We start from the raw sequence: 27,473 nt of genomic DNA, 5'->3' as shown, positions 1-27,473 counted from the left end.
TTCATGTCTCAATTGTTCTTTTATTTTTGCAACTTATACCACAACGTATGCAATTCAAAAGATAAAAAACAATTGAATCTTCGGCCATTGTTTTCCATAATCCAGCAACATATAATTTACGGATACGGCAGCCATAGTCAAAAAACTGACATAAAAAGGAAACAAAAAAAAACAAAAAAAAAAAAAAAAACCTGTATATAGCTGATGTGGTCCATTATGACAATACTTCTTCAGATATTATTTTGTAAAAAGAAATGTAATTCTTTCTTTATGCACCATCTTTTGCAGTGAACACAGCTTATCAGTTACATTAAGACAAAAAAAAAAAAAACTATTTGGCGACCTCCAACAGAAGAGGCTTTTCCACTTTCGGAACTGGAACAAGATATAAGTTCTGGTTCTGAATGCTTTTTCCATGGTTACTCCTGTCAAGTCAAAGAAAAGCCAGGCAAGTAGAACTGTGCAGCTGTAGGTCCATAAGAGTTCAGATAACAGAACAAGGGCCATGGGCAGAATTGTTGTTGCCACCCCAGACACAGCCAATCACGTGAAAAATCATGTGTTTTTTCAGTTTCTAGATAAGTAAAATGAAGAGCCATGTTTGTTGCTGTTCATTTTACAAAGAATATCACATGTTCAGTTTATAGCTGATTATTAGTAGTTTTCTATGTATCTAAGCCACACGTGTCATACTGCTGGCCCATGACTGTTTAAAGCTATATGTTTGACAAACCAATTTCCCCATGGGTTTTAATAAAGTACATCTTATTTAATCTCTCTGCTTTATGAAATGGAAACAGTCTGGCAGTAGGACATTGACAGAAGGCATTTATGCAGTGTTCAATGTGGCAAAAAAGGCAATTTCAAGGGTTATACACCTAAGGTCTATTTTTCTACTTTTCCCAGTAGTCTGTCTGCCAACTGGATTAAATTAAAAATCTAATTCTCTCTACAGATTGGGCCAGGGGAAGGAAAAGAACAGCAAAGACTGGCCATGTGAAAAGAGATGCCAAAAAAAAAGTTACCCTGCCAATTTTGTTTTTGGTTCGTGGTTCTAGTGCTTGCCTCTTGTAGCAGTTCCTACAGTGGAAAATTGGCTAGTGATAGTTCAGAGTTCCTCACAGAACGAATGTCCTCTGTTGTACTTTTTCCCTAAAGACAATGGGTAAAAGTACAGTTGGCCTCAATCAACCACAAATTTAAAAAATAAGGATTTTAAAGGAAAGGGTAGAGGGGGGGAGAATAATGGGAGGGAAGGAAAATGTATATATACGCTTTACAAAAAAAAAAAAATGGATGGGAAGTGAAAGTGGTTGGATGGGTCTCTCCTTGCGCTCCCTTGCTTGGTTGTCCCGGTCTCACACAGAGAGCTTGCAGTGACACAGTTCTTTGTACATGAGTCTCCTCAGCTTTGGCATGTCCTGCTGGCCAAAGCTGAACGGCTGTCCCAGGGCTAAACACTTGCAGTACTGGAACAAACATGGGAGCACAGTTAGATAAGAAGAAGAATGAGAGGGGAAGAAAAAAAACTTTATTTATAGAGCACCTTTGATACAAAGAAACAAGCAGCTCACTTCAGAGTAAAGTAAAAAATTTACACATGAGGGTGCAAGAAGAATGGGAATTCAGGAAAGAAGAAAGGAAGGTCAGGGAGGTGAAATAAGCACAAACAGTAGTGGGTAACTCATAAGAGAAGAACCAAAGGAGGCAGCAAAAGAAGAAATTAGAAGGAGGGTAAGACACGCAGCTACCGCGCACAGTCCTTTTTTCCAAGTCAATAACAGTCGACTCAAACTGCACAAAATAGCTCAGGAACTCACAAAATGAGAACTAATCTCTATGTAGCCTGCCACACCAATCTCTATGTAGCCTGCCACACACAATCTTTCCTACTGGAAACTTCTTTTCCATGGCTCTTTTTGCACCTCAGTCCTCTGAGTTTGAAGCAAAATTCTGTTTAGGGTACTCTAATGAAAATACCAGAATGCAATGAATAGGCTTCCCTACAAGTACCAGCTAACAGAAATGCAATTTACAGCAGAAAAGGCTTGTGGAGGCAGTGGGTATCAATCTGTATCCAGTGGCTACCATAAGATTTTGAATTTTTTTTCTGGCAAAATAAATATATAGAAATCAACGATTCTGGTCTCTCTTACTATTGACTAAATTTATGATAAGCATTGTGAAATTTGGTGAAAACTGGGTCAACAAACTTGAGTGTCCCATACAAAGACAGAAATATTTTATAGACCGGGCCAGGTTGTGCAGCCAGTCTCCACCAATAGAAAGCCAGACTTGAGACCCACCTGAAGAACGAAGGCCCCACAGTCGCTGTCATTGTTCTGCCTGGCCACATTCTGGAACACAAAAAAACAAATAAGCAACGAGAAAACACACAGACTGTCTGAGAGGCAGCCCCAACACTGAACCCACGCTCACCATTTTGAAGAAGCCTTTCCACCCAGTTAGAAAGTCCTTCTGCTCTTTTTTGACAGCCTCTGCCTGCAGGTACTTTGCAATATGCTGAAAAAGCAGAACAAAGTCTGAGAACTGGGAGAGCTAGTCAACATATAATGAGCATAACTGGGATTTAAAAACAGATAAATGAAAAACATATTACCCCTGGCCCAGATACACCTCTATTCTCCATTAAGTCCCCCTCCCTCACAGATTAGGAATAATAAAATGGAGATAATGCAGTTGTGACGTCACCTTACATGACAGAAAATCGAGAAGAACTCCACCAATCATGGAGTAAAATTGAAAACAACCGAGAAAACAATGCCAACAGTGGATGCTTTCTAGCCACTACCTGGAAATTCCCCACAGGGATCACAGCCAGAAAGTATCCACCAATGGCCATAAGCACCGCTATACTGGTTCCTCCCAGTTCACTCGGACTGGTGGAGCTTCTCTCTGGTGTACACCAGTAAGGTGATGCTGTAACCGTCTTTGTCCCATTTATTAACCCCGCCCCAGACCCCCTCCGCTGGAAGGCCCCCTTACCTTGGGGCAACGACGGTTTAGGGTACGCTGGGAGTCGAAGTAAGTAATAGCTCGACGCGGGACGTCCACACACACCAGCGACCAGTGGACCTCCAGGTGAATGGGAATCAACAGGAGCTCTTTCTGAAAGATGTCCACCTAGGACAGGGAGAGAGGAAGGGAGAAAGAGAGCAATAACAAGACAGAGGGCACATGAGAGTATGTGAGAGGAGTGGCGATAGAGGAAGCCATAGTGTATGTGAGAGAAAGGGAGACCAAGAATGAAAGCAATAGAGAGCACATGAGAAAGAGGTTTGTGAGGTGTATATGAAAGCACTCAAACTGCAGCTGTTTGAGATGCTCTAAGCATGTTTCTGTTATTGCAATAATTTTACAAAGATAGCTAAAATGCAAATACTGACATTTCATGAGCCAGATAATTTGTCCAAACTGACGTGGAAGAGACATTGTAAGAAGGCCAGCATGCATTCCACACGTACAAAGAAAAACCATAGTAAAGGAAAAAACTAAATGAAAGCATTCTTACATTTTTTGTCCACCGCTTGACACCATCATAACCTTTTGTCCTCAATTTGTCATAAAAAAAGCTATTAAAAAAATGAACCTGAAAAAGGGGAGATTAACACACATGAATAACTGTAAGGCAGAGGGAAATGTTAAGATACCAAGAATAACAGCAATGAACTATAAGCTTGTGATACACAAATGGACAACAAACTGGTGTTTGATATCCAATGTCATTTCCCACCCAGGAATAGGGGTATTATGTGTTTTATTGGGATTCCACTGGATCAAACCATTCTCTATGGATACAAGTACCCACAGAGATCACCTTTCAGTGTAGGCTGACTGGTCTTCCCACAATGCAAATTAGCATTCCTACATCTACACTAAGCCAAAGATTTCTGCTAATTATAAGGAATAAAATAAAGCTGCAATTTACTAGGCAAAACCATGTCCAAAGTGTTTTTGAGCACTAATTTCAGTTACAATTTAAATTTGAAAAAATATAGTCATATGACAATTAATAAGGGTGGCACAAGGGTTGCAGTGAATACTGACCTCAACACAACCATCTACATATATTGAGAGAAGGACCTCATCTCTCCTTTTGGCTAAATCATTCACAGCATTTCTCGATTTAAATGTTAACGCTTAATGTAAATGAAAGCATGCATGTGCAAGGCCAGAGGAGTTAACTCTCTCACCTTCTCAGGCACAGAATCCATCACTAAATCCCCATACATATTCATGACCTGAGGGGATTTGTTAGACCATGTCAGACTTGCAAATCACGATAGAAAAAGCATCAAAAACAGATTTACAGAAAATGTTATACCAAACAGCAGTTATTTAGACAATTCAGTCCTTCATTACAAGGGCATAAAGACTAACTATCAGCATGGAATTAGAAGGTTCTACTACAGCCAATTACTTCACTAAAACAGGCCAACAAACAGAATGCAAACACATTTTAGTAATTATTTTAACTTGGAAACAACTTTGACCATAATATAACAAGTGCTGTATAAATAGTTTACGATTTTTATTTTGATCAGCAACTAAGAAGTGTAAAATAAGGAATGCATTTCATCAGGTATGGAATGAGCAACAGGTCACAATAAAAGGTGTGCAAGAACCAGTTCAGTGTGCGGGTTCTTCTTTCTAATATGCACTTGTCAGCCCAGCATCTAATTAACTAGAGGCATTTCATTGCCTCCACTTGAATTTTGCCCTTGTGGTGGTCTGAGTGCTCAAATAACAAATGGATGCATTTACGTTCTCTCACATTGTAAATTGCTATGGATAAGAGTGTCAGTAGATTAATGTTACATATGTAACAACAAAAATGTTAGGATTAGGAATGTAAGGATTGATCGTGTGGATGTACCTGGTCATTGAGCCAGTTCTGTCCATACAACGTGCTGAGGTCATCCATGGTCAGGACGTGCCGCTTGTAGTTTACGCGGAACCCTCGTACCATGGCAGTTCCAGACAGCCGCTGGTGGGATTGAATTTGCTGTTGCACCACCATCTTCCTTTGGGGAGAATAAATCAAAGCATTGCTTAAAATGTTTGATCTTTCAATGCAAGCATTTTTTCCCTTGGAAACCCTTGACAGAAATAGCTTTTATGATTTTTATTTATCATTTTATCTGCCATATGTTTTGGTACTATGCTCAAGTCATCACTTAAAACACAAATTTGCAGAGGGGGCACTGCAATAGAGTGGGTACTCTTCAGATACATGTTGTCTGTGGTTTATAGGTAAGTGCATCAGAAGAGCACCCACTCCATTGCAGACGGAAGATTGCAATGGTGTGGGTACTCCTCAGATATACTCAAAAACTGTGCAGAAATGGAGTGGCACATAATATATTGTACATTAGTACAATATTCCATGTACCATGTTTCTACGTTCATCTTTTAACAAGCTGGCCTGTTTGCAGTGCTCCGTCAGGGTGGTGAGCGGAGGTGGTGGTGCAAGGTGGTGCAGATGGTGGTGTGGGTGAAGCAGACCTGTTGGGCTGAGAGAAGCTCTCGTTGAAGACGTCCTCTAACTTCTCCACCACCTCATCTGTGTGGATGGGGATCAAACTGCCGTACTGCTGCAGGAAATCCTCCAGAATACCTGGCAAAGTACAGAGACTCATGGTACCACTAACAACCAGTCCAGAGCTGTAGATGAATTAACCCATACTGACACAACATAACAATGTACAACTTGGTTCAGACTCAACTACCATACCTGAAGTAATCTGAAGCCCCCCCCCCCCCCCCCAAATTGTTATAGTTTCTAATAAACCTTTTGTCCTCAATTGCTGCACACATCTCCAAAGTTATTCACAACCTTGACAAAGATGAGCAAAAAAACAATACTACATACAATAAACAATGCAGATAATGAGCTATACTGTATGCTCAAAAAAGGAAATGATATCCTTTTATACTAAGACAACTGCAAAGAGAAACGGATTTTGTTTAACAAATAATATTTTCCCCTAAAAAGACAAGTTGATTATTCACACCCCAGTTTTCAGTGCACCATCCCTTCCCAGGGATAACACAAGTCATCTGATACAACGTATTATGAGATTGGGGGCTCTTTATGGACATATTGTGGGGATCTTTGATCATTTTTCCAAGTCTGGAGATTGAGATGGCCATTTGCAAAACAGTCATTTTGTAGTCTGTTAACCACTTCAAAAATCATTGCCTTTCTGCTAGATCCATTTGCAACAAAGTCTGAAAATATTGGTGTGAAGATACCAGGATTTTGACCAAAATGTCTTGCTACTTGCTGGAGTCAATGATTCCATTAACCTAATCAAGAGCCCCAAAAACCATAAGATTCAAAAAGCAACCCCATAACAAAGATCCACCACCACCTTTCAGCACAAGAATGAAATCCTTTTCAACATAAGCATCCTTCCTTCATATGTATCAAGGGTGTGAATAATTCCAGGGCACTGTCTGTATGAAAGATTTGATATGCACTGAAAGAAACATTAACATTTTTCTCCAACAAAATATTTAAAATTTGTTTCCATAGTTTTTAAAGGAGTCCTATTCCTTGCAATGTATATTACTATAGTTTTTAATCAATGTTATAGAAGAGTAAACTGATATTTTCCCAAGCCAAAGGATTAACACGTAACCCACATCAACCTTATGTTTATGCACAAACAAAAAACATTATTTCTAAAAACAAAATCAACTGCAAGTGAAATAGGATTTGAAGAGTATTAATTCAATTTTGTAGAGTTTCAAGTGCACATACAGACACAGACATACACAGAGGTAGACAAATATACACATGCCGAAAACATTCTGAAACATTTGCAACATTAATAACGGCAGTGACAACAGGGCAGACTCATTCGAATCCGTGTCTGCCACCATGTCAGAACACAAATATGTGTGCACACAGGAGCAAGTCAACCCCCCCTGACAATGTCATCGTTACCTTGGATGCAAGTAATGTGTTCATCAGAAAGTGTGTTGTGAGGAGGGGCTTTGTCCCGGGAAGGATGCAAGGCATTGTCTGGAGATTCGGGAGGTGAGCTCTGGCCCCTCATTTCCGCCATGCTGACCACATGGCCAATCTGAATCTCGCCAGAAAAGCCATTCAATCTGCGGCCTAAGGGGAGACAGGAGACAGGGGGAGCACTAATGACCTTTATCAGGGATATTAGAAATTTATATTATTCAAATACCTGTTTCCCATGATTTTCACACAAGGCAACGTGGGAATTAGATGAAAATGCACACAAATGGCAGTCTTCACATACAGTGTTTGTAAATCCTGATACAGGTGAGCCATCACACTCTAAAAGAGGCCCCAATCAGCACAAATAAAGTGAGTCTTCCTAACTAAATAAACACACCTTTGTCTAGTAATTTAATTCCATAATTACTTCAGATACCTGCCAGGAGCTGTCCGTTCAGCATTCAAGTAACAAATCAGCCAACCATGATCAACTGACCACAAATGGAACCAAAACCAGCATGTTTTGACTGACCAGAACCAGGACTGAGAAATAATCTACAGAACATTGGTATCCTTTGCCAACAGAACAGACATAAAATTTTTTTTAATCATTGATACAAAAACAAACTGCAGCTGCAAGAGATAAATCCCATTCACTTATGACATTATATAAGAGATCAGGGAAGGGGGAAGATTCCCTCCTTTGAACATGAGATTCTCACCCATCAATCCCGACTCCCCAAACAGGACAGCAGTCTGCCCGTTCTGCACTGGTCCCCGGGTGGGCCGGGTCCTGCTCTGCCAGCGGCGGTACAGCCCGAGCTGTCGACGTCGCCTCTGCCCCCACCCGAGCCCACCGGTGGCTGTGGAGCACTGGGCCCACTGACGCCAGGACCTCCAGTGCTGGGCCAGGCGGGACCGCAGGCTGGTGTAGCGGCCCAGTCTCCGCCGGCGCAGCTGCAGCCTCCGCCCCCGCATCCCGTTCAGCCGTGTATGGGCGGGGCTGCCAGCAGAGTCCAAGGCATCGTGTCCAGGGTGCATCTGTAGCTGCTGCTGATGCAGTTCACGTGGCAACGGCAGTAACCCCCAGTCCCCCTCTCCTCCTACCTCCCAACCGACTCTATCGTCGTACTCATCTTCTTCGCCTTCGTCGTCGTCATCGTCCTCCTCCTGCTGCTCTTCTCCCTCATCCTCTCCCCCCTCCTCATAATCATCATCATCATCACAGTCCTCCTCCTCCTCCTCCAATTCTTCTTCCTGGTCTATATACTCTGCATCCCAAACCCTCTCCTTCTCTTGCTGTCCTAGTTTGAGGTGGATGGGGCTGGGGGCGTGGTGGGCAGCAGCTGGGTCCATGAGATGAGCCCCTCCCATCCCCCCACCGCCACTGCCCTCCTGGCCCCCAGGCAAGGTCAGCTCATTGGCCCAGAGGTTCTGTGTCAGACTGCCTCCACTATCTCTCATTGTCCACGGGCACCCCACAACCTGCGCCAGCTCGCCACCTACCTGTGTGAAGGAACAGAGCAGAGAAAAGAGGGTTAAAAATTGGGTTCAAAATTGAAGAGAGAGAAAGTAAACTCAGCACCTCCCATTCTTGAGCACTGGTCATCTACTACACTACACATTGACGTGTATTAGTGTCATGCGGGGGAATACTACCAAATTAATTAAAATACCTGCTTTACTGGTATAGATTAACTGCCAACACAAACATTACTGGAATCCACGAAAGATCGAGCCAATTACACGAGTAGTAATTGATAATATCCACACGAAGCAGTATGAGTATGTGGACTAAAGGTTTACACAATGGAATAGCTAGCTACCTTTTGGAGACTGGAAAGATGGCTAGCTACTTGGTATGACCTGGGTAGCTAAGGTTATCCGAACATTGAATTAGCCGTCTAGCTTGACTAGCTAACGTGGCTTGCGAGAATGCAACTGAATGCAAACATTCGCGCCTCCATCGAGCCCTTTTCCCCCAACCCCCACCAGGCACAGAACGTCACTGCAATATCGAAAGCTCACGCATTTATACAAGAATACTGAACCAAGACAAATGGCTAGCTAACGTTACAATAGCATCATAAATTAAAGACAAATTCCGACTGTGTTATTGTTGGATTGGAAGCAATTAGACGGCGTAGGTGGCTATAACATTTAATTAAGAAATGTTTGCTTTTATATTTCAAACGAAAATGTTAGCAAACTGTTTTTTGCGAAAGCATTCGGTCATATTTCGCCCTGTCGTTGTGGGTAGACTAACTAGCTAACGTCGGCTAGCTTGTATTGAACAGTGCTCTCGTTTCAGGTAACGAACGTTAGCCAGCGACCGTACGTTTCTAGTTAGCATTAGCTAGTTGCTAGGGGTAAGCTAACTATCTAGTCAGATAAAAGCGTGCCCGATCATACGGAACTCAAACACACTGGATCAAATGTTTATTTAAGACGCTAGCAGGCAAGATAGAGCAACAATTTCATTAACTGCAGCAAACTAACAGCATATATTATCCAAGCTAGCGTGTCATATAATGAAAACAGCGCTCGGCCTCCTCGGCTCTACTGTCGGCTATATTAAAAAGCCAGCCGGCTGCACATTTGTCGCCGGGCTGCAAATCCTCAAACTCACCGTTGGACCGTAGCTTTCGTGCAAATGTATGTCCTTCAAATTATACGTGCGTGTATTTAAAAACGATTTCTAAAAACAAAACGCTGCTTTAAATTCTGCCTCATTCAATGAGAGTCGGCGCTTCTTTAAAACGAAATCAAACCGCTTCCGCCGCGTCTCACTACCGTCATCAGTAAATAGTCTTGAGTACGGTAACAATTAAAAGATAGACATGCAAGAAGTAGAATGGTTATATAAGACATCAAACCCAAGGGTTTCACGAAGTATAATAAACAGTAACAATTGTTATGGTCAAGCTGATATCACACATAAATAGCAAACATATTGATTATAAAATGTAAGGAAGTCGTAACGTGCACATCTAGTGATTCTACATCTATGCCTTGACTTCCTTCCTTGGAGTGAGTGAGCCCAAGCTGGACTTGTACGGTGCAATGTAGCATGCAAAACCAGTTGTAATTAGGCTACTTAATAAACCTTGCAGCAGGTAACCAGTATGTCATGGCAACATTTGCGCAGGAATACGATGGGGACTCTTGGGAATACGTGTATTCCGAGAAAAAACAGTGTACACAACATACATGAAAAGGAATAAAATAATTAAAATGGCATGATTTAAGATGCCATACCATTATTACAGTTTAACTATACAATTATCACAATGTTGTATGAAATAGCAATATGGAACGACACCTGGTCATTGATGACTGTTCATACATACTAATTGTTAACAAAAAATAAGGCAAAATTAATATGGCATGTTAAAAACCGTAGCATTATGGGCCATTAAGTCCTAATACTTCTACGATGTTCAACGCCTTAACGACCCCATAATACTAAAATGGACCTAGCACCCCTGAGATCCTGGCACATCCAACATGCAGAACACAAATTTACACATTATGTGTTATCTTTTTGGATAGTTGTACAGTTAATAGATAAAAATTGTAATGTATGGCATATAAAAGAGAAATATTCAATTTTAAAAATGTGAAGGAGATGTAACAGTGATTGAAAAACGCTTTATTCGAGTTCAAAACATGTTGTTTCATCAGATAGAAGCTCAATAAGCTGAATAAGCTTTGCTTAAGGCACTAGACAAGACATACACAGGTAATCACAATTACAACCAAACAGTGAAGAGAAGGGCCACCAAGGGCAGGCTAGATAAATTCTTTCAATCAGGGGATGTAGAAAAATCAGGTCATATTATTGCATAATCCATAGCTCAGTAAGAAAAATAGATTAATTACAACCCAAAGATAAAAATGGACAGTAGTGCCATCTGGGGGAAGGCTATATTTTTAAATAATTAAATATCAATTCATTTTTTATGTTTCCTTTTCTTAGACCACCATTACATTTATTTGCAGTGAAATACAAGTAGATAATATTGACATGATAAATTGTCATAATTAACCAAACTGCTCTTGGCAGTGATGTCATATACTGTGCTAAGGCAGAATGATGGCATATGTGCTTGCACAATGACAACAGAAAAGCTGGATGTGAGATTTGGAAGGAAGAAAAAAATATTTATGCAATTAAAATGAAATTCTACATTTGCAGTTTTCTGTAAATATACAGAGGAAACCATTTAGTTACCACTTCTGTAAATCTTTCACATATCTGCCTTTTTGTCATGAAAAAACAGTGGATTGCTGGTTCTTATTTCCAACCTGCTCAAAGAACATGAAATCCTGTCAAGGGGAAAAAGAAAAAACAATTACTATTGAATGCAAACAACTGAAGGTAAACTGGTGAGGAGACATTGTGCAAAGGTACAGATTTGTTCTGAAATTTCTTGTGAAAATGCACAAAAGGATAAGTTTAAATTAGTTAATTCAGTCACAGTATATCATTGTCATAACAATGTAAAATAAACATATAATCTACATATAAAGTTGAGCTTTGGCTCAGACCTGGAAAAATATTTTTAAAATATATTGAAATTGCAACGACAGTAGTGGCAGCTATATGCCAGCTTAGAGATTCAAAGGGCACTTTGTAGAAGTGTTTATGTTTATGTTTACTTTTGAATCACCAGTGCAATGCCTTTACCTTTGATCTGCCTTTCCTGAGTTGATGTGATTGATTAGAAAATATTGGTTACATTAAGAGATGTTAACTGATTCATTGCTCTGAGCTGCACTGCTATTGGCTGGTTTATAGTGACAAGGTATAAACCAGGAACGCAAGTCTACTCACAATGAGGAAGCAAGCGCCCATGAGCACGGCCTTCATCTTCACATCCAGGTCTATGGGAAACTGAATTCCAAAGTTGTCTGTGTCAGTGAAGATCTCCTTCACAAGCCCGCTCCACTGCTTGCTGATTCGTCCGATCGATTGTGACCCGTCCTTTCCCATCAGCTGACCAGGGATAATAAAATAGGGACTAACAGTTGTGACATCAACTTACTGGTAAAAAAACACTGAGAGTGGCTCACCCGATCAACAACATTGAGAGGAGCTGCACCAATCAAGCTCCTCCATTATTAACATCTCTCTCTCTTTTCCCTGTCTTTCAGACTCACCTCAAAGGAGACATCACTGCAGAAGCTGCAAGCAATACATGGTCCATCAAGCTTTAATAGCGTTTCCTTGGATGCTCCCAGTATGGAGAATTTAGGCAGGAAAGGATGCCAGTCCTGAACCACGTAGCCTACTGTGGTTCCCGGTGGTGACTGAACTTCCATCTGAGATGGGCACAGACAAATTGTGGGATCAGATCTAGCCACATATGTTCTCTGGTATTGAAAACCTCATCAAAAACAGCCATTATTCTACCCAATACCAACCAATTAGACAAGGTTAATTTTCAAAACAGCAGTATGTTGGTTTGCTTCTATATTAGACCACAGTAAGATGTTTTCACCAAAGTTACATGTGCAGCCTGCAGCTGTAGCTAATAACCTCATGAAAAACAATTCAGCCATTTAAGTAAAGGGTAAGTTTTTAACCGTTTACTGAATTTACTGAAAAGTTAATAGCATGCTACTTAACGACCAAATCTTTGTTAGGCTGCTTCCTACTGCAATGTAATGTTACATTTTGTAGTTTTAGTGGCTTGAAATTTACTTGTGCTGGTATAAGCCAAGACATTTCACTCACATTGGAATACACAAATATTTTTTATGTCAGCTTTCTTCTGTGTGAGGAAGTCTCAGGAACCCAGTCAAATCTGTAAAGAGCTCAAGACACTCTTGCCCTACTCTTGGGGCTGTTTTTCATGGTTTGGGCTAGGCCCCTTAGTTCTAGTGAAGGCAAATCTTAATGCTACAGCATACAATCACATTCTAGATGATTCCGTGCTTCCCCAACAGTTTGGGAAGGCCCTTTCCTGTTTAGCATGACAATGGTTAGAAATGGTTTTGTAAAGAATGATGTAGAAGAACTTGACTGGCATGCAAAAAGCCCTGACCTCAACCCCATCCAACACCTTTGAGATCAATTGGATCTACAGTCCAGCTCTATCATTCATGTTCTGTGAGTACTAGTTTCTGTGTTTCCAAAATGTGACATCACTTTTAATTAATAAAATAATACAACCAACATCGGTCAATTAATTATTTAAACACCGAAAAAAACACCGAAACGTTGGTTAATCGCTCAGCACTATAATCAAGGCGTGTTAAAAAATGACATGTTATTAACACATCTGTTTTGACAATGCAGCATGCGAGGCTACCATGAAGGGGGTGTGTGGGGTAGGGGGGGAGTGGTACCTCTTGCAAGCAGCAGGGGAAACAGCAGGCAGAGCAGCGGAAGGGCCGCACCAGGTGGATGACCTCCCGGCCGCTGTTGTCTTCGATCTTCAGGTCGAAGCTACGCAGGGCACCACAGCAGTTGCGGGTGCAGCAGTCATTCTGCTCTTTGGCTATGTAGATCAGCTGTCCCATACTGTTCTTAATCTCGTACTGGTTATTGGTCTCAAAGCCAGTCAAGGCTGGGAGGGAATGGAAAGAGGTGGGGCCAGAGGGAACAGACAGAGGCACAGATGGACGACAAGGGCAGGTAAGAGAGGAAGACGGAAGATGGAAAAGAAGGAAAATAGCAAGAAAACAGTATGAAAGCAGAGAAGGGGGAGAGTAGGGGTAGGAGAGATGATGGGAAATGGGGAAAATTGTTTTTGATCTTCCACGACCTTGAGGTTTATTACTTTTAAAAATGATTTTATCCTTTATTTATCCATAGTTAGTCCCATAGTTTTTTTCAAAACAGGCTGGAAAGTATGAACATGCAAGTAATAAAGAAACTGTTATTGTATACTTACCTTCCAACAGCTCAACTTTCTGATGTATCAAAATCTGATCAATCTGCAGGCCAGGGAGGAAAATAGATATAGAGAAGCCAAGATAAACACTACATGTTGATATATGCCTCATCACAATTCAAGCATAATAATTTACACTATATGACAAAAAGTAACTGGACACCCCTTGATCTGGGGCTATTTTTCATGGTTTCTAGGCCCCTTACTTCCAGGGAAGGCAAATCTTAATGCCACAGCATACAATCATATTCTAGACAATTCTGTGCTTCCACAACAGTTTGGGGAAGGCCCTTTCCTGTTTCAGCATGACAATGCCCCTGGGCACACAGAGAGGTCCATATAGATATGGTTTTTTCAAGAACAGTGTGGAAGAACTTGACTGGCCTGCACAGAGCCCTGACTCAACCCCATTCAACACCTTTGGGATTGGAAAGCCAACTGTGAGCCAGCTGTAATCGCCCAATCAGTGACTGACTTCACAAATGGTCTTCTGGCTGAATGGAAGCAAATCCCTGCAGCAGTTCTCCAACATCTAGCATAATGCCTTCCCAGAAGAGTGGAGGTTGTTTTCACAGAAAAGGGTGGACAAACTTCATACTAATGCCCATAATTTTGGATGAGATGTTTGATGTCAGATGCCCACATACTATAGGCCATATGGTGCATTTCTGTAAGGCTCGTTCATTCAGTTCGGCTTTGAAAGCAAAAACTGGGAAAACATGGTTCTTTACTCAGGTGTCCGTCTTCAGCTAATGAGAGAATATCCAAAAACTGAAAATGAAAAGGTAAGCACCCACTGGCTCAGATAATACTTGACTTTATTTTAATAATTGTGTTTTAAAGCAACAGTCCAACACATAAACACTCTTGCTCTTGCCATCCTCACATTTAGCTATAATGGATTGGAACCATTCCTATAGTATACCTGTGGTGCTTTTTTACTGCATGAATTAGAAAGGCTATCATTAGTGAGAGATAATTTCATAGAAGATAAGAGGTTGGTACATACACATTTCACAGTAACAGAATTTCTGAAAAATTGATGTATGAGGTGCATGCTTGGGGACTAATACAGTAAAAAAAAGGGCATTATAGAGTTTTAGAGATTAATTATAATGTATGTGAAAGGGAATGTGCATCCCTGTGTGCGTAATGATATGGAGTGAGAGTGTGTCACAGACAGAGAGGAGAGTGAGTGAAAGAGTGATGAAGGGGTGAGGGAGAGGAAGAAAAATTAAGGATGAAAGGGGGGGTGAGAGAGAGAGAAGGAGAAAAAAAAACAAAGAGAAAAATTATGTGCCACTGTCACTGACCCACCTGCGTAAGATACTCTAAGCCAGGTGGTACCCCCATAGGGTGGAAAGCAAAGTGGTGGTCTGGGTCTGCCTGCATCATCTGAGTGGGAGAAAAAAGAAAAAGGGAAAATGATGAAAAAAGAGTACAAATTAATAAAGTATTCATAATACTTTAATGATCACAGCTCATTGTGATTACAGTCAGAATAGAGACATCTGAATCTGAGGAAAGCTTAAAAAAAGGCTTTAACACATGCTAAAAAAAGTTAACTTAAGTTAGCTTATGAAAGCCACATGATATGTTTATATTGAAGATGGACGAGGTGAAGAAAGAAAGTGCAATATTGAAAGAAGAGAAAATTTGTGCAATGGTGGATGGGGGCAGGGCATGAGAGCAACATATTTTATGACTGTTTTTACATATTACACAGAACTGGAGAGGTTGTATGCTCAAATAGAAACACTTCCTTGTGGACTTTGACTTATCTTTATTATGCCTCTCAGACTGAAATGCGGACAGGCGATGGAAATATGAGGATTAAAGCCTCAAAAAGTGTATTCATCTAATGTGAAGTTTACACAGTTTTTTTTTCACTTTCTATTTTTCACATAAATATTTAAATTTATGTTAAATAAGTCCCTTTGGTTTTTATATATCAAATATAAAATTGCATTTATATAAAATGTATTGGTTTTAATAGTCCTACCTGCACAGTAAAATGTCCAGTGTTAAATGAACTCTAAAAGCGTAGCCTACATACGGCCCGGCTCCGGACCAGCGTGGGCCCATGTAGGCCTACTCAGTTACAGTCGAATTAACACTGAATATTTTACCGCGTGTCAGAAGCCTACCTGTCAAATACGACCATTAGCTTAATTGTAACTGCATGTAAAGAAACAGTTGTCGTCGACACAGAACAAACCAGAATTAGCGGTCTTGGATTTGCGTCTGCCAGGAAATTAATATTATACACATTGCAACAAGAAGTTTTCTTAGAAACTGGGAGAGTGGGTTATAACTGTAAGGTTAATGAAGATAAACGATTAGTAGCTCATACGGTCAAAAACAAGTTATTTGCGTGTGACTCAAATCAGGAGGAAAAAATGTAATAATGTACCAAACAGAAATACAAACAAAAATATAAAACAACTTACGTTTCAATTTTTTTCAACATGCGTGTCCAGAGTTAAAAAACAAGGCTGACAGTGATCGGTGAATTGCTAGCCTACTTCCGACGGAGGAAATCAGAATGAAAGAGAGAAGACACGGCTGAACTTTGAATAGGCCCACACACTGTAGTGTCGGCTGAATTATTCAGCCTATTTGGTGGCTTCTCGCTGCCCCTTCGCCCTCTTGGAATATGACGGGTTCGCGTTTTTTTTTTTTTTTTTTTTTAATCTCAGACCTGAAATGTTCATGTGCGTAGCCTATGCATCGCTACACGTTTTAAACCTCAGCGACAAAGCTTCGGCATTGGCGAGTCTGTTTTCCCGTGTAAGACCAATTGAACCAGCTAACAGGCTTAAGTAAAGCCGAATTTAAAGTTATTTGTAGCATTCTATTTTTGTCTCTGAAATCCTTCTCATTGTTGAAAATGCTAAAATGATTATGTACTTAGGTCCACTTATGCAATTAACAAGCATAATTTTACATTTTAAAGACTTTAAAGGGGCCTTTTATACAGCTTGCTTTTCTCAGGTACTAAATAGCATATAGTTGGGTCAATATCACCATGCCTTTCGTCCCCACAACATAAACCATTCTAATTCCATATTAATTATGGAGCACGACCATATCAAAATGACCCTTATTAATGAGTAAGCTTGCACAATCATAAAAAAAACATAAAGATATGGGCCTCATGACAAATTGTAGCCTATAAATTTAACTGTATATTTCATATTTAAATATATTTTTCCTTTCAGAGCCAAAGCATTGCTGCAGACAGGTACATCACCCACCGCTCATGAAAACCAGCCTGGGCGAGGGCCGCCAAGGATAGAACCTTATTTAGCTATGGCATTTCAGTGGTTCAACAGAATAGTGGTTAAAGTTCATCACAACTGAATGTCCCACTGTTCTTTCAATTTTACTCGATTACATTTTAACCCTGACCATAACCCCCAAGCGTAACCCAACCCCATATTATTCTGGAGGTTTAAGGCCAAATTTTGTGGTGAAGCCAAGTGTGAGGGGAGTCTGCTGTATTTTTTTTCATCTTTATCACAAAACTGTCTTGTCATTGTCTGTATAATTGATGATTTGTCCTGTCATAGCAGTCCACCTTGTCAATCTTGGCATTTTAAAATCATAGTTTAATCAAATCATAAAATATCAATAACATTTGTGTAGCATGTTAAAGAGCTAGAGGGGACCATCAGTATATAACTAAAAGGTATATCAAAAACCTTTTTTCATTTTTGTCTAGAAAATAGTGGGGGGAAAAAAAATCACACATTTCAATTCACACACAAAATGTATTTGTTCATAATTTGATAGTAATAATTGAATATGACTGGAGAAGGGACACAATATCTTAAAGAAACTGATCAAACACTTGATCAAACAGACAAAATGTTGTGAGGAATTTTAATTCAAATATTTGTTCACGTCCTGAATTGAAATGGAATTCCTGAAACGAAGATACGCAAGTGTGCGTATGTAGTCTACCATCTGTGTGCACTGTAGGTTTAGGGCTCCAGACAGACCTCAATGCACCCCATTTTGCAAACATTCGGATTTTCATGCTTTATGTTGTGACTCGTCAGGGGCTGGCTGTAACAATCGCCAAGCCCATGATTTTTCTATTTGCAAAGTATTTCTAATGAACCTGTACTAAAATAAGCACACTGTGTTAAGATCAAGGTAATCGACAGAATGTCAACCACTTTCAAGACAGAAAATTTTTAAAACTTTGTCAGCACTGGTTGTTAAAATCTGGGTTCTGTAGTAGCTGACGCTTGTGCTCTGTGCCACACCATGAAGGGGTCTCCACATATACTATTGAATAACTGGCTCAAAACACACAACTGTAAAACATGTTGCTGTATGCAGAGTTGGCTGTATTTTTGAATATCTCTTTCATTGAAAACATAGTGATTGTACATTAGCTTGTTTCTGTTAAATGAAATTTTTGACAAAGGGTACCAATACATTGGAAGCCACTGTATACAGCATTAGCATATATGGTTTGCCAAATAATAAGATGAAAAACGAAGACACAAAAACCCAGTATCGTCAGCACACAAAGATGAACGTACAAACATTTTACAGTTTTTCTTGGGGGAAAATGAGTTTGGTAAGGGGTATAGTTACAGAGTTGTCTGTCTATCCTTAAAACTGATTAGAGAGAAATCAGAAACAAATCTGAAAAAAAAAGAAAAGTTATAAAAAATAAATTATAACCAAACAGCCTAGCTTCCTCCTTCTCCATGCTTCTCACCCGGCAGCAGATTCACATCCTGCAAAATATTCATTCTAAACAAAATATTTTCACATACGATTCTTAACTGTACTTATACATTCCTATTTATAAGTGCTGCAACTTAACAGGTTTGCTGTATTTCTCCCCTTACAGAATGCAGACATTTCTTAAGAAGATACTGCGAGAGGAAAATTGAGGTTATACATTTTCATAAAATAAGAAAATATGGTATTTTAAATATCTTACGCATCCTTGTTTTGAGACAATGCAATAAGTAACTTGTAGTGCAAAGTTTGTCAAACTGCAGCCATTAGTATTATGGGCTGTACTTGTATTAAAGTCAAGTTATGCAACACCAGTTAAGACATTTAGTCACTCTGGCATTCTATAAACCTTTAACATATCATTAAATAACAAGAAAGGCAAGCAATGGTCTGTTTTAAAGTGTTAATCATACCGAGGGCCAAATATATACATTGTCTTTTACGAAGTTAAGTTGAATTCCTTTCTTAAAATTACTAACAGTTACTAGAAGCTGTTCTAATACTGTCAACTTGACCTGAACCTGGGCATGTGCAGAAAAACAAATTGAGTTTGAGGGGTACTGAATTTGAGGGTATTTGGGATCAATCACCATGTTCCTTCTGTACATCTCCACAGCAGAAATTCAAAGCAATAGCCCCAAAAACACAACATTTACAGAGCTATTCAAACCAGTCACTCTGTGCCTTAATTTAACACACATTCAAGTTTTATACTTTCTTTTAACTTGAGATGACCTTGTTCGTAACCAGATGAGACGAAGTTAAGAATCTCCAATTTGCTTAAAACTACAAAGTGGCAGAACTGGATGGCCCATTTTTAATCAGATTCTTCAGAATGGTGGCAACATTCTATAGCAATCACGGGGCACTCACACCAAAGACATGCAAAAGCACTAGTAGACAAGATTCTACAGATTTAGACAAATTGTAATATTACCTAGCACTATATGTCGCAGGTTTCATTGAAGCTCAATTTCCACTTTAAGTGCCATATGTTAGTGAAGAGGGACATAACAATGCACCATTGTGCATACACAGAAAAAGGCACAAAAATCATCTCTTAGAAACTTTAGTGGTAGTCTGTTGCAGCTGCTCAGAACAATATAGGATAAACTGTTAAACCCTGTGCTGAAGACCTAGGTGCAAAAGGGCATGACACTACTGCTTAACCTTATTTCCCACAGTTTAGAAATGACACTACTCATAACACTAATTCCTGTCAACAAAAATGATCAATTTCAGCCAAACACAAATGTTGCATTAATCCCACAATACTCTAGCCAGCAAGATTTTTTTTGTCTCATAAAAACCTACTTAGGTATGCCATGCCAGTTTGTCATGGGGGTATTTAATGATCATTCTACCTGTATAATCTTGGTCAGCCAATAGAGAAGACCCTTTGAGTACTGAGCCAATGAGAGAGCAGGAGTGGGTTCAACTTGAGGATGACTTGAGCTTCCATGTAAAGTAATCATTAAAAATGACTATTTCACCATTCGTTACCCTGAAAACAAAAATAAATGTAAACCGTTTTCTAAAAAAAAAAATGTATGGAATTAAACATGCAGGGCTGACACATAACACATTCAAATAACAACATGAGGCTTACATTCCAAACACTGTTCTTTTAGAAATTAAACAAATTTAAATCATACCATTAATCCAGATAAATGAGTGAAGCACCATTTTGCCTTCCATACTACAGTCATTACAGATGTTATTGTATTTGTGGAGGGAGGGGGGGGGGTATGAGCAAAACATTTTAAATAAATGCTGGGCTGTGAAGACTAGTGCAAAATGGCTGCTTGGTTTCTTCACCCTGTATAGATTGATTGGATTATGGAAAGGACCGGTTGGGCCATTGTGTCCTGGTGCGTCTTTTATGGGGAAAAGAAATAAACTTGTTTAGAAATGGCAGTGGTGGCTTCTCACCCATAGTTACCTAGATGTGTAGAGGGCATTGGACATGCCCACTTCCTTTTTATTTGTTAAATGGAAGCGGGAGTACACATAGTCATTGTGCATCTCTAAAGTGACCTTTGCTCGACTGAGAAAAGTTTTTCAGAAACATGACCGTGGAAAAGCTCTCTCAGAACACGGAGAAAGGATGTCTAGAGGGAGCGATGCAGGTTCGTTTTAGGGGTCCTTCTTCGGGCCAGACCTACGGTCCCTGCACTTGTGGCAGAAGAAGATATCGGGCACATTTGACTTCTTGATCTTGGCACAGGAGAGGTGCACCCAAATCCCACACTGATTGCATTCGATCATGGGCCGTCCCGCAAAGGGTTTTCCACAGTAACACGTGATCAAGTCCCATGAGTCATCGCCTGGTGAAAGGAAAGATGAAAGTGAACAAGAAGGGAAAATTTGTGCTAAAAAGACACCCAAAAATACAGCAGTTTTAATAAATAATGCATATTGGGGTTAATAAATAAACAATATTGGCAAATAACATAAATAACAAATTTTTTACGTATCAAATTGGTATACTGTGGGTCATGTTAAATGCCACCTTTAGCAATTATCCGTTTCCATACTAGCTAAGTACGCCTCTGCCATTGGACTGACTGTGTTGTGAAAATGGCAACTTTCAATTTCTTGCACTAAGCATTGAGCACTGCATATCAACGTATCCTTGGAGTCCCAGCATAAAGGCCACTCACCAGACTCTACCATAATGTCCTCATCTGCGATCCAGGTCTCGCCCTCGCTTGAGCTCATCTCCGCCTCTCTGGTCGACTCTTCCCTCAGTACTTCCACAAGCCGCACCTCCTGCGCATGATCCACTTTCTCCTTTAGCTCCTTCCCCGTGACATGCTCCTCTCTTTGGGCGGGGCCCGTGCCAGAGTACGCCTTGCGCTTGACAGAGCTTTTCAGCTTCTTCAGAGATTTTTCCGCCTTGGGAATTTTGCCGTCCTTCGTCGACGCCCCTTTCGCACCCCTGTGACGCCCCTCGTGCGCCTCTCCTCCCGTGGCCAGCGAGAGCTTTTTTAGCTTCCTCTCCTTCTTGCGTTCAGCCTTGGTCCTCGTCTGACCCTCAAACAGCGAGTCTTTCAGCCGCATCTTCTCCAGGAGGAAGCCGTTTGAGTGCAGCCGCCGCAGGCCTTTCCCCTTGTTGGCACGGGCCTTCTGGACAAACGTCCGGATGGTTCGGAGGTTGGAGCTGCCACCTTCCTCCCAGCTGCCCCCCGTGGAGGTGCCCCCATCCCCTGAAGCCCCAGAGCCATGTGGGGAACTGGAGGAAGATGGAGACCACTGGCTTTCCTAAAAAAAAAAAAAAAGCATAAGTAAGCATAAGTAAATTTAAAAAGCCATTCTAGCCCATTTTGAAAATCAGTGTTGAGAATGTGGGTTTCACGAAACCTACATTATGTGGGGCTACAATGAGATGTCAATAACACACTTATTTTACTATTTGAATTAAATCAGACTCAGCAGTGAAACAATGATTAGTTTAAACCAGTGGACCAAAGATCACATTTATTGACTCTGCACATTTTTTTTTTCTTTCAGTAAGTCTCATTCTCCCATCACTCAAAGTTGCAGACCACACACTCACCCCTTACCTCTTTAGGAGAGGGTATGTAGCCGGCATAGGCTAGGACAAAGCTGCAGAACTTGTTGAAGTCTTCCACCGTCCTCTTCCTTTTCTCCAGAGGCTGAAACATAGACATGCTAACAGTAAATATCTAATACACATCTACACAATACACTGTACCCATACACAATACATCTAATCACGTTTTTTTTTATTTTTATTTTTTTATTATTTATTATTTTAATAATTTGCAATCTTTCAGATTTTTTTCTTTGTACATAACTGAATGCCCAACGTGGGGCTATGTATGTCCAATTGCCAACCTAATTTTGAATGTCCAATTATCACCCCAACCACGTTCTAGGAGCAACCCCACTGCACGGGACACACATGGGTAACAGATTCAGTGCAGACCAAGGGCTTTCCTTCACAACATGTGGCTCAGACACCTGTATGTCCCTGTGCTCCACTGCCCAACTGACACAGAGCGGAATCAAAGGAAGACTGTAGCTCATATGCAGCAAGCATGCAGGCCATGGGCACCAAATCGCCCAATGGAGTCACCAGATGAACGCAGGCCAACCGAACCCACCCATATCCTGGTCGCAATGTACGCAATGTAGTAGTGCCGCAACCGAATGAGCCAGCCAGCAGCCCCAATTTTTTCTTTAATCAGACCCGATATTAAACACCACCCAATTTTTTTATTTTTATTTTATTTATTTATTTTTAATCGTACCCAATGCCGTAGTAAGGAGCAGAGCAACTTCAAGATGAAGTCAACAGGAAAGACGAGGACATGGACCGCACAGTCTGTTATAGATGTGCTGAAGGTAAGATCATATAGAGTGATAAAAGCATGGATAGTGAAAACTATTGCGCAAGAAGAAAGAGCCTACGTAGAGCACCCCACAAAGGGAGGAAGGGGAAGAGATAGAGACAGTACATTTCACAACAGGCTCTAAAAGCAGAACACTGCTTTCGAAACCATGGTAGTTTGCAGAGTGGCACTATTCAAAACTGCATGACAAAATTAGTGAGAGGGGTGAAAAATTGTATCCACTAATGAGTTGGCCAGAGATAAATGACGGGATGTTGTTCTGCATTTTCTTTTTCTTTTTTTGCCATGTAGTTTCGAAAAAGTTCACAGCAAAAAATTAACCACAAATCAATAGATAAATTATGGTGTGACTGAGGGGTGTCATAGAAACGAGGTTGATATATACTATTTAAATGCATAAATCGACTGACATTAAATAAATATGTGAGTGGCTAGGAGGAAAGATTCCAGACAAGATATAAAAGGCTCAGAAAAGTATCAGAGAGGACACAAGAGAGAAGTAAAGTAGAGACAGCAGCAAGCTGGAACACCACTCGAGCTGCAGGTGGTGAGTCTATATACTATATTTTCTTGTGACTTTGTCTTTGATGACATTACATTACATTAAAGGAATTTAGCTGACGCTTTTATCCAGAGTGACTAACTTTTTACATAGCAATTACACTGCATCCATTTAAACAGCTGGATATATACTGAAGCAATGTTGTACCATGCTCAAGGGTACAACAGCAGTGGCCTATCCAGGAATCGAATCTGTGGCCTACACTGCAAACTACACTGCCCCCTAATGAGGTTGGTGAGGTTTACTTTTCCCCTCAACTTTCATTTTAATTTAAAAGAACATCTAACCTTGGGTGTCAAAAAATAATCCTAAATAATTCATGTTGATGAGGTAGCAAGCCCCAATAAAGCTGATTAGTACTCATTTGCAAATGCTCTTATCCAGAGCAAAGTACGAAATGAAGTAACACACGTGCTTTCATCAACAAGGCGACACTCCAATAACAGTGAGAAAGTGAACGTAACAAGAATTCAAGCGAGCCGCAGCATTCTGGATAAGGAGCAGGAGCAGGTAGAACATTATCAAGGTTCGATTGGGCGAAGCATGACAAACCATTACCATGTTTCATACGATATTAATAATATGAAGCAAACTAGGATTCGTTTAGAATAAATATTAAATCTCAAGACCAAGAAACAGTTTATCCCTTCTACACATTATCATCGATTTCGAGTAATAGAATTACTGCGTTACTGTTTGTGGGACCGTTCACAACAACTACTGTTTCGTGTGGGACAGAATAAAGTGTTGCACTATTACCTTCTGCTTCCTGGGCAAGCGATCTTACAATGAGCAAGCACTTATTTAACTCCCTCGGCATGTGGCTACTACTATGCAGTGTAATTCGAAGCGGTACTAATTTATGTGGTCTGTTTGATTTGACGATACTACAATGAGTTCAAAACAGCGAAAACCATGTGTGATTTCTAATGTTACACGACAGGAAGTATGCGAGCCCAAATAATTATTTTTTAGACCCGGCAAATCGTACGTATTGATAGGAAATTGCTTTGCAATCATTCGCTCTGCGTTTCGTCGAGGACGAGAAGCTTGGTCGACAGGACTAGGTCGGATGGATAACTTCACACTCGCTAGCAAACATGCATTATCAACACAAAACGGTCTAGTAGAAGCTTGCTACAGGGAACGTTAAAATAAGTGCACTTACCAAAGGCTCCGTTTTGCATTTCCGTATTGTATCTGTTTAGAAATGAGAAATTGATGCCGTTATTAGCTAGCTGTGTTAGCTAACAAGAACGATTTGATGCAACAACACTGGCAAGCAGCCCCCTCCCCCTCTTCCCCCAGTCTGAACATAGCGACGCGATACAATTGTCATCGCTGTATCACTTCGTTAATAGCTTAGAGCTGCTGGTAAAACAACTAGGAATCTAATAATGTGTTTAGAACGTATTTTAACGGCGCTTGTTTTATTAGCTAGCCTTTAACGAAATTGCCACTATAACATCGTCTGACTATCTAGTAAGTCTCTAGTTAGCTAGACTAGCTAAATTCGTTGACATTAAATTAAAGAGTGAGTGTCCACACTGGTGGCAATGATAGCCAGGCTAGTTTAGCGCCCGTGAAAATACCAAATTAAACCGTAGCAAACAACGCTATATTTGAAAAATAAATGGGGGGAAAAAACTTGCATTACGACGTCTAACGTTAGCGCAGCCAAGTTAAATCAACCGACTCTACTCACAAGGCATGCGTGTGGAAAAAGCTGCCTGGCGAACAATGAAACATTGGCTACCACTTTCCTGATCGAATTAATGTTGGCTAGTTAACCGACAGTTTGTCAACTTTAAGTGAATATGTGATATTAAGCAATCGTTTTGTACCATACCGTTAAACGGCGAAATTTTATGATTATGTCAACTGGCAAACTACTCAAAACGACAGAACTGGACCGAGCCCCAACGTAGGTTGACACCAAGCTAGCTAACTAGCTACACTACAGCATATTAGGTAGTCTAGCTATCTGGTAATCTGTTCGCCAAGTAGTTAGCTAAACCTATGCAGCTTTCTAGCATACTAGTTTAGCATAGCCACATCAAACCTTAGCAGCAAAAAATAAATAAAAATCTAGCTAGATTATGAATTTACGCGATAACGTCAGCTACCTTGTGTTAATATACGAACTATGAAGCTAAACCCCCTAGCTAGTTTTTTGACCTTGTAAAGTTAAGATTGACTGTCCGTCGTTTAGCTAACACTACACAAACGAAGAGACAATGTAACAACCAACAGTAGCTAGTGAGTGTTAAACTGGGGTTTCAGCGCTTGGCTCACTAAGAACAATTAGACTAGCCAGCTAATTTAGCTAAATCAATCTGTCAAACACTAATCTAGTGCTACATACCTTAGGCTACCTAGCTAACGTTATCTTAGCTATATGTAGCGGTTGGTGGCCAAATGGATCGCGGCAAACGTCATTCTCGACTAAATGGGTCTAACGCGACTAATTATAGTTAACGTTAGGAAATTAACAAGACTAATATTTCCAAAAATTTACCTTGTTGCTTGTCCATAATTCCAAGCATTATCGGCGTTAGCGGCGCGTTTTCCCCTGTTCTCCGGAGCTGCAGCCCCGGTCGGGGGAAGAGACAGCAACGGCGACGTGTAACTAGGATTGACTGTTTTGCTTTGAGTCCTCCGCTTCAGCCTAGACTAGAGTAACGATATCTAACGAATCTTCAACTTGAACAGTGGCTGTTAATCCTAAAATTGAGAACATACGTCTAATGACTTGCTGACTAACGTTGGCAAGATAGCTAATGTCTTCATCATAACGTTAGAAACATTTTAGCAGACTAGCTCCTAGCTAACTCGTCAGCTACGTATCTCTAACTCCTTTGCACATCCAAAAGATCAACGAGGGCAGTAATCCATCGAGTAGCCAGTCACTTACGTGGTGGCAGAACTGAAGAATCAAGTATTTTAAGTACGATTCTCTTCTTTCACATATAGTGAGATAACGTTTGCTAGCTAACTAGCGAAAGTTATGCGCGCTTCTGTCAGCGTCACAGTCTTCCATCTACTTAAAGGGTGGCCCCTTGTGGTGGGTTCGGTAAAATGCCAAATTACTTGGCATAGTTTGGGAGTGTTGTTGAATACGACCATGCGCTATCACTGATATGTATGCGGACTGGACACTTTCGTAGGCTCAGCCAAGAAGAAATGTGATCCAGATAGGCAGTGTAAATTCCATGATATATTTTTTTATCCATGACAGCACAGTACTTGCATGACATGTGGGATTAATAATCCTGCTTTTTGTCTGTCCACAGGCAGACATCCGGGACATTGCATAAAAAAGCAAAAACATTTCTAGAAAGCAGAATGGGAGGTGAAGTCCAGAGCTTCAGATTGTGAAACATACTTTTCAAGCTCCAGACTCCATTCCCCATCAAACCTCAAAATCTGTTACTTTATTAACAATCAAGAGAATCTGCCTCGTCCCCACCCAAATGTCCGCTCAGTTACTTGGCCCTTGTAATTTCACAGATCACACCCTTTTAAAAAAAATGTTTCACCTAATTTTTTATTTAAAACCACACTGACATGCCAAGCTGTCAATGGGACTTCCCAACCCTATCTTCAGACAATGATTACTTTGTATGATTAATAATTCCCACCATACACTCCAATCAGCCCTCTCAAATTGGCTTGCTCTCCCCAGGTGGCTGTTCCATTTCTTTTGGGCACCCTGTAGCTGCTTTTTGCAGCTCTTCTCCCCCCTCATCCTCCGATGTTTGAACGACCTTCCCCAATCATTCAGGAAGATAGATTTGCACATTCTGCAAACATCCGGAATCATACTTTTTTCAGACAATACTTTAATAAATAAAAGAAATTAACACAAC

The 27,473-nt window shown here is 40.5% G+C and overlaps 3 protein-coding genes across 3 annotated transcripts; all 3 read right to left on the bottom strand.

The window, feature by feature from the left end:
- senp3a (SUMO specific peptidase 3a) lies at positions 1-9,998 on the bottom strand. Its single transcript, XM_064351628.1, has 11 exons — positions 9,627-9,998; positions 7,720-8,503; positions 6,974-7,147; positions 5,527-5,638; positions 4,898-5,045; positions 4,215-4,262; positions 3,533-3,610; positions 3,007-3,144; positions 2,440-2,523; positions 2,307-2,357; positions 1-1,469 (listed from the first exon to the last, which is right to left on the bottom strand). Exons 2-11 carry the CDS (start codon positions 8,459-8,461, stop codon positions 1,359-1,361), a joined length of 1,686 nt encoding a protein of 561 aa, XP_064207698.1. The 5' UTR covers positions 8,462-8,503; positions 9,627-9,998; the 3' UTR covers positions 1-1,358.
- A 634-nt stretch (positions 9,999-10,632) lies between these two features.
- On the bottom strand, positions 10,633-18,076 carry plscr3a (phospholipid scramblase 3a). The gene is made up of 7 exons (XM_064351633.1): positions 16,350-18,076; positions 15,217-15,294; positions 13,900-13,942; positions 13,352-13,572; positions 12,161-12,322; positions 11,835-11,996; positions 10,633-11,326 (listed from the first exon to the last, which is right to left on the bottom strand). The coding sequence occupies exons 2-7, from the start codon at positions 15,292-15,294 to the stop codon at positions 11,267-11,269; spliced, it is 726 nt and encodes a 241-aa protein (XP_064207703.1). The 5' UTR covers positions 16,350-18,076; the 3' UTR covers positions 10,633-11,266.
- Positions 18,077-18,227: 151 nt separating this feature from the next.
- Positions 18,228-26,652, bottom strand: LOC135263509 (PHD finger protein 23B-like). Its single transcript, XM_064351630.1, has 5 exons — positions 26,123-26,652; positions 24,773-24,804; positions 22,230-22,322; positions 21,327-21,927; positions 18,228-20,990 (listed from the first exon to the last, which is right to left on the bottom strand). Exons 1-5 carry the CDS (start codon positions 26,148-26,150, stop codon positions 20,800-20,802), a joined length of 945 nt encoding a protein of 314 aa, XP_064207700.1. The 5' UTR covers positions 26,151-26,652; the 3' UTR covers positions 18,228-20,799.
- Between the last annotated feature and the right edge of the window lie 821 nt (positions 26,653-27,473).

This window comes from Anguilla rostrata, chromosome 9, assembly GCF_018555375.3.
Source record: "Anguilla rostrata isolate EN2019 chromosome 9, ASM1855537v3, whole genome shotgun sequence".
Taxonomy (NCBI): domain Eukaryota; kingdom Metazoa; phylum Chordata; class Actinopteri; order Anguilliformes; family Anguillidae; genus Anguilla; species Anguilla rostrata.
Note: the sequence above shows the minus strand (reverse complement) of the source record. Positions and strands in the feature narration are given on the sequence as shown.

Excerpts from the sequence above, each read along its gene's own strand:
- senp3a (XM_064351628.1), bottom strand. The coding sequence starts at position 8,461 with ATGAGAGATAGTGGAGGCAGTCTGACACAGAACCTCTGGGCCAATGAG. Across the intron at positions 5,639-6,973 it reads ACACATTACTTGCATCCAAG|GTATTCTGGAGGATTTCCTG; the intron begins GTAACGATGACA and ends GTACTTTGCCAG. Across the intron at positions 2,358-2,439 it reads GGAAAGGCTTCTTCAAAATG|AATGTGGCCAGGCAGAACAA; the intron begins GTGAGCGTGGGT and ends TTTGTGTTCCAG.
- plscr3a (XM_064351633.1), bottom strand. The coding sequence starts at position 15,294 with ATGATGCAGGCAGACCCAGACCACCACTTTGCTTTCCACCCTATGGGG. Across the intron at positions 13,943-15,216 it reads GCTTAGAGTATCTTACGCAG|ATTGATCAGATTTTGATACA; the intron begins GTGGGTCAGTGA and ends CCTGGCCTGCAG. Across the intron at positions 11,327-11,834 it reads TGGGCGCTTGCTTCCTCATT|GATTTCATGTTCTTTGAGCA; the intron begins GTGAGTAGACTT and ends TCCCCTTGACAG.
- LOC135263509 (XM_064351630.1), bottom strand. The coding sequence starts at position 26,150 with ATGCTTGGAATTATGGACAAGCAACAAG. Across the intron at positions 24,805-26,122 it reads AATTATGGACAAGCAACAAG|ATACAATACGGAAATGCAAA; the intron begins GTAAATTTTTGG and ends ATTTCTAAACAG. Across the intron at positions 21,928-22,229 it reads ACATACCCTCTCCTAAAGAG|GAAAGCCAGTGGTCTCCATC; the intron begins GTAAGGGGTGAG and ends TTTTTTTTTTAG.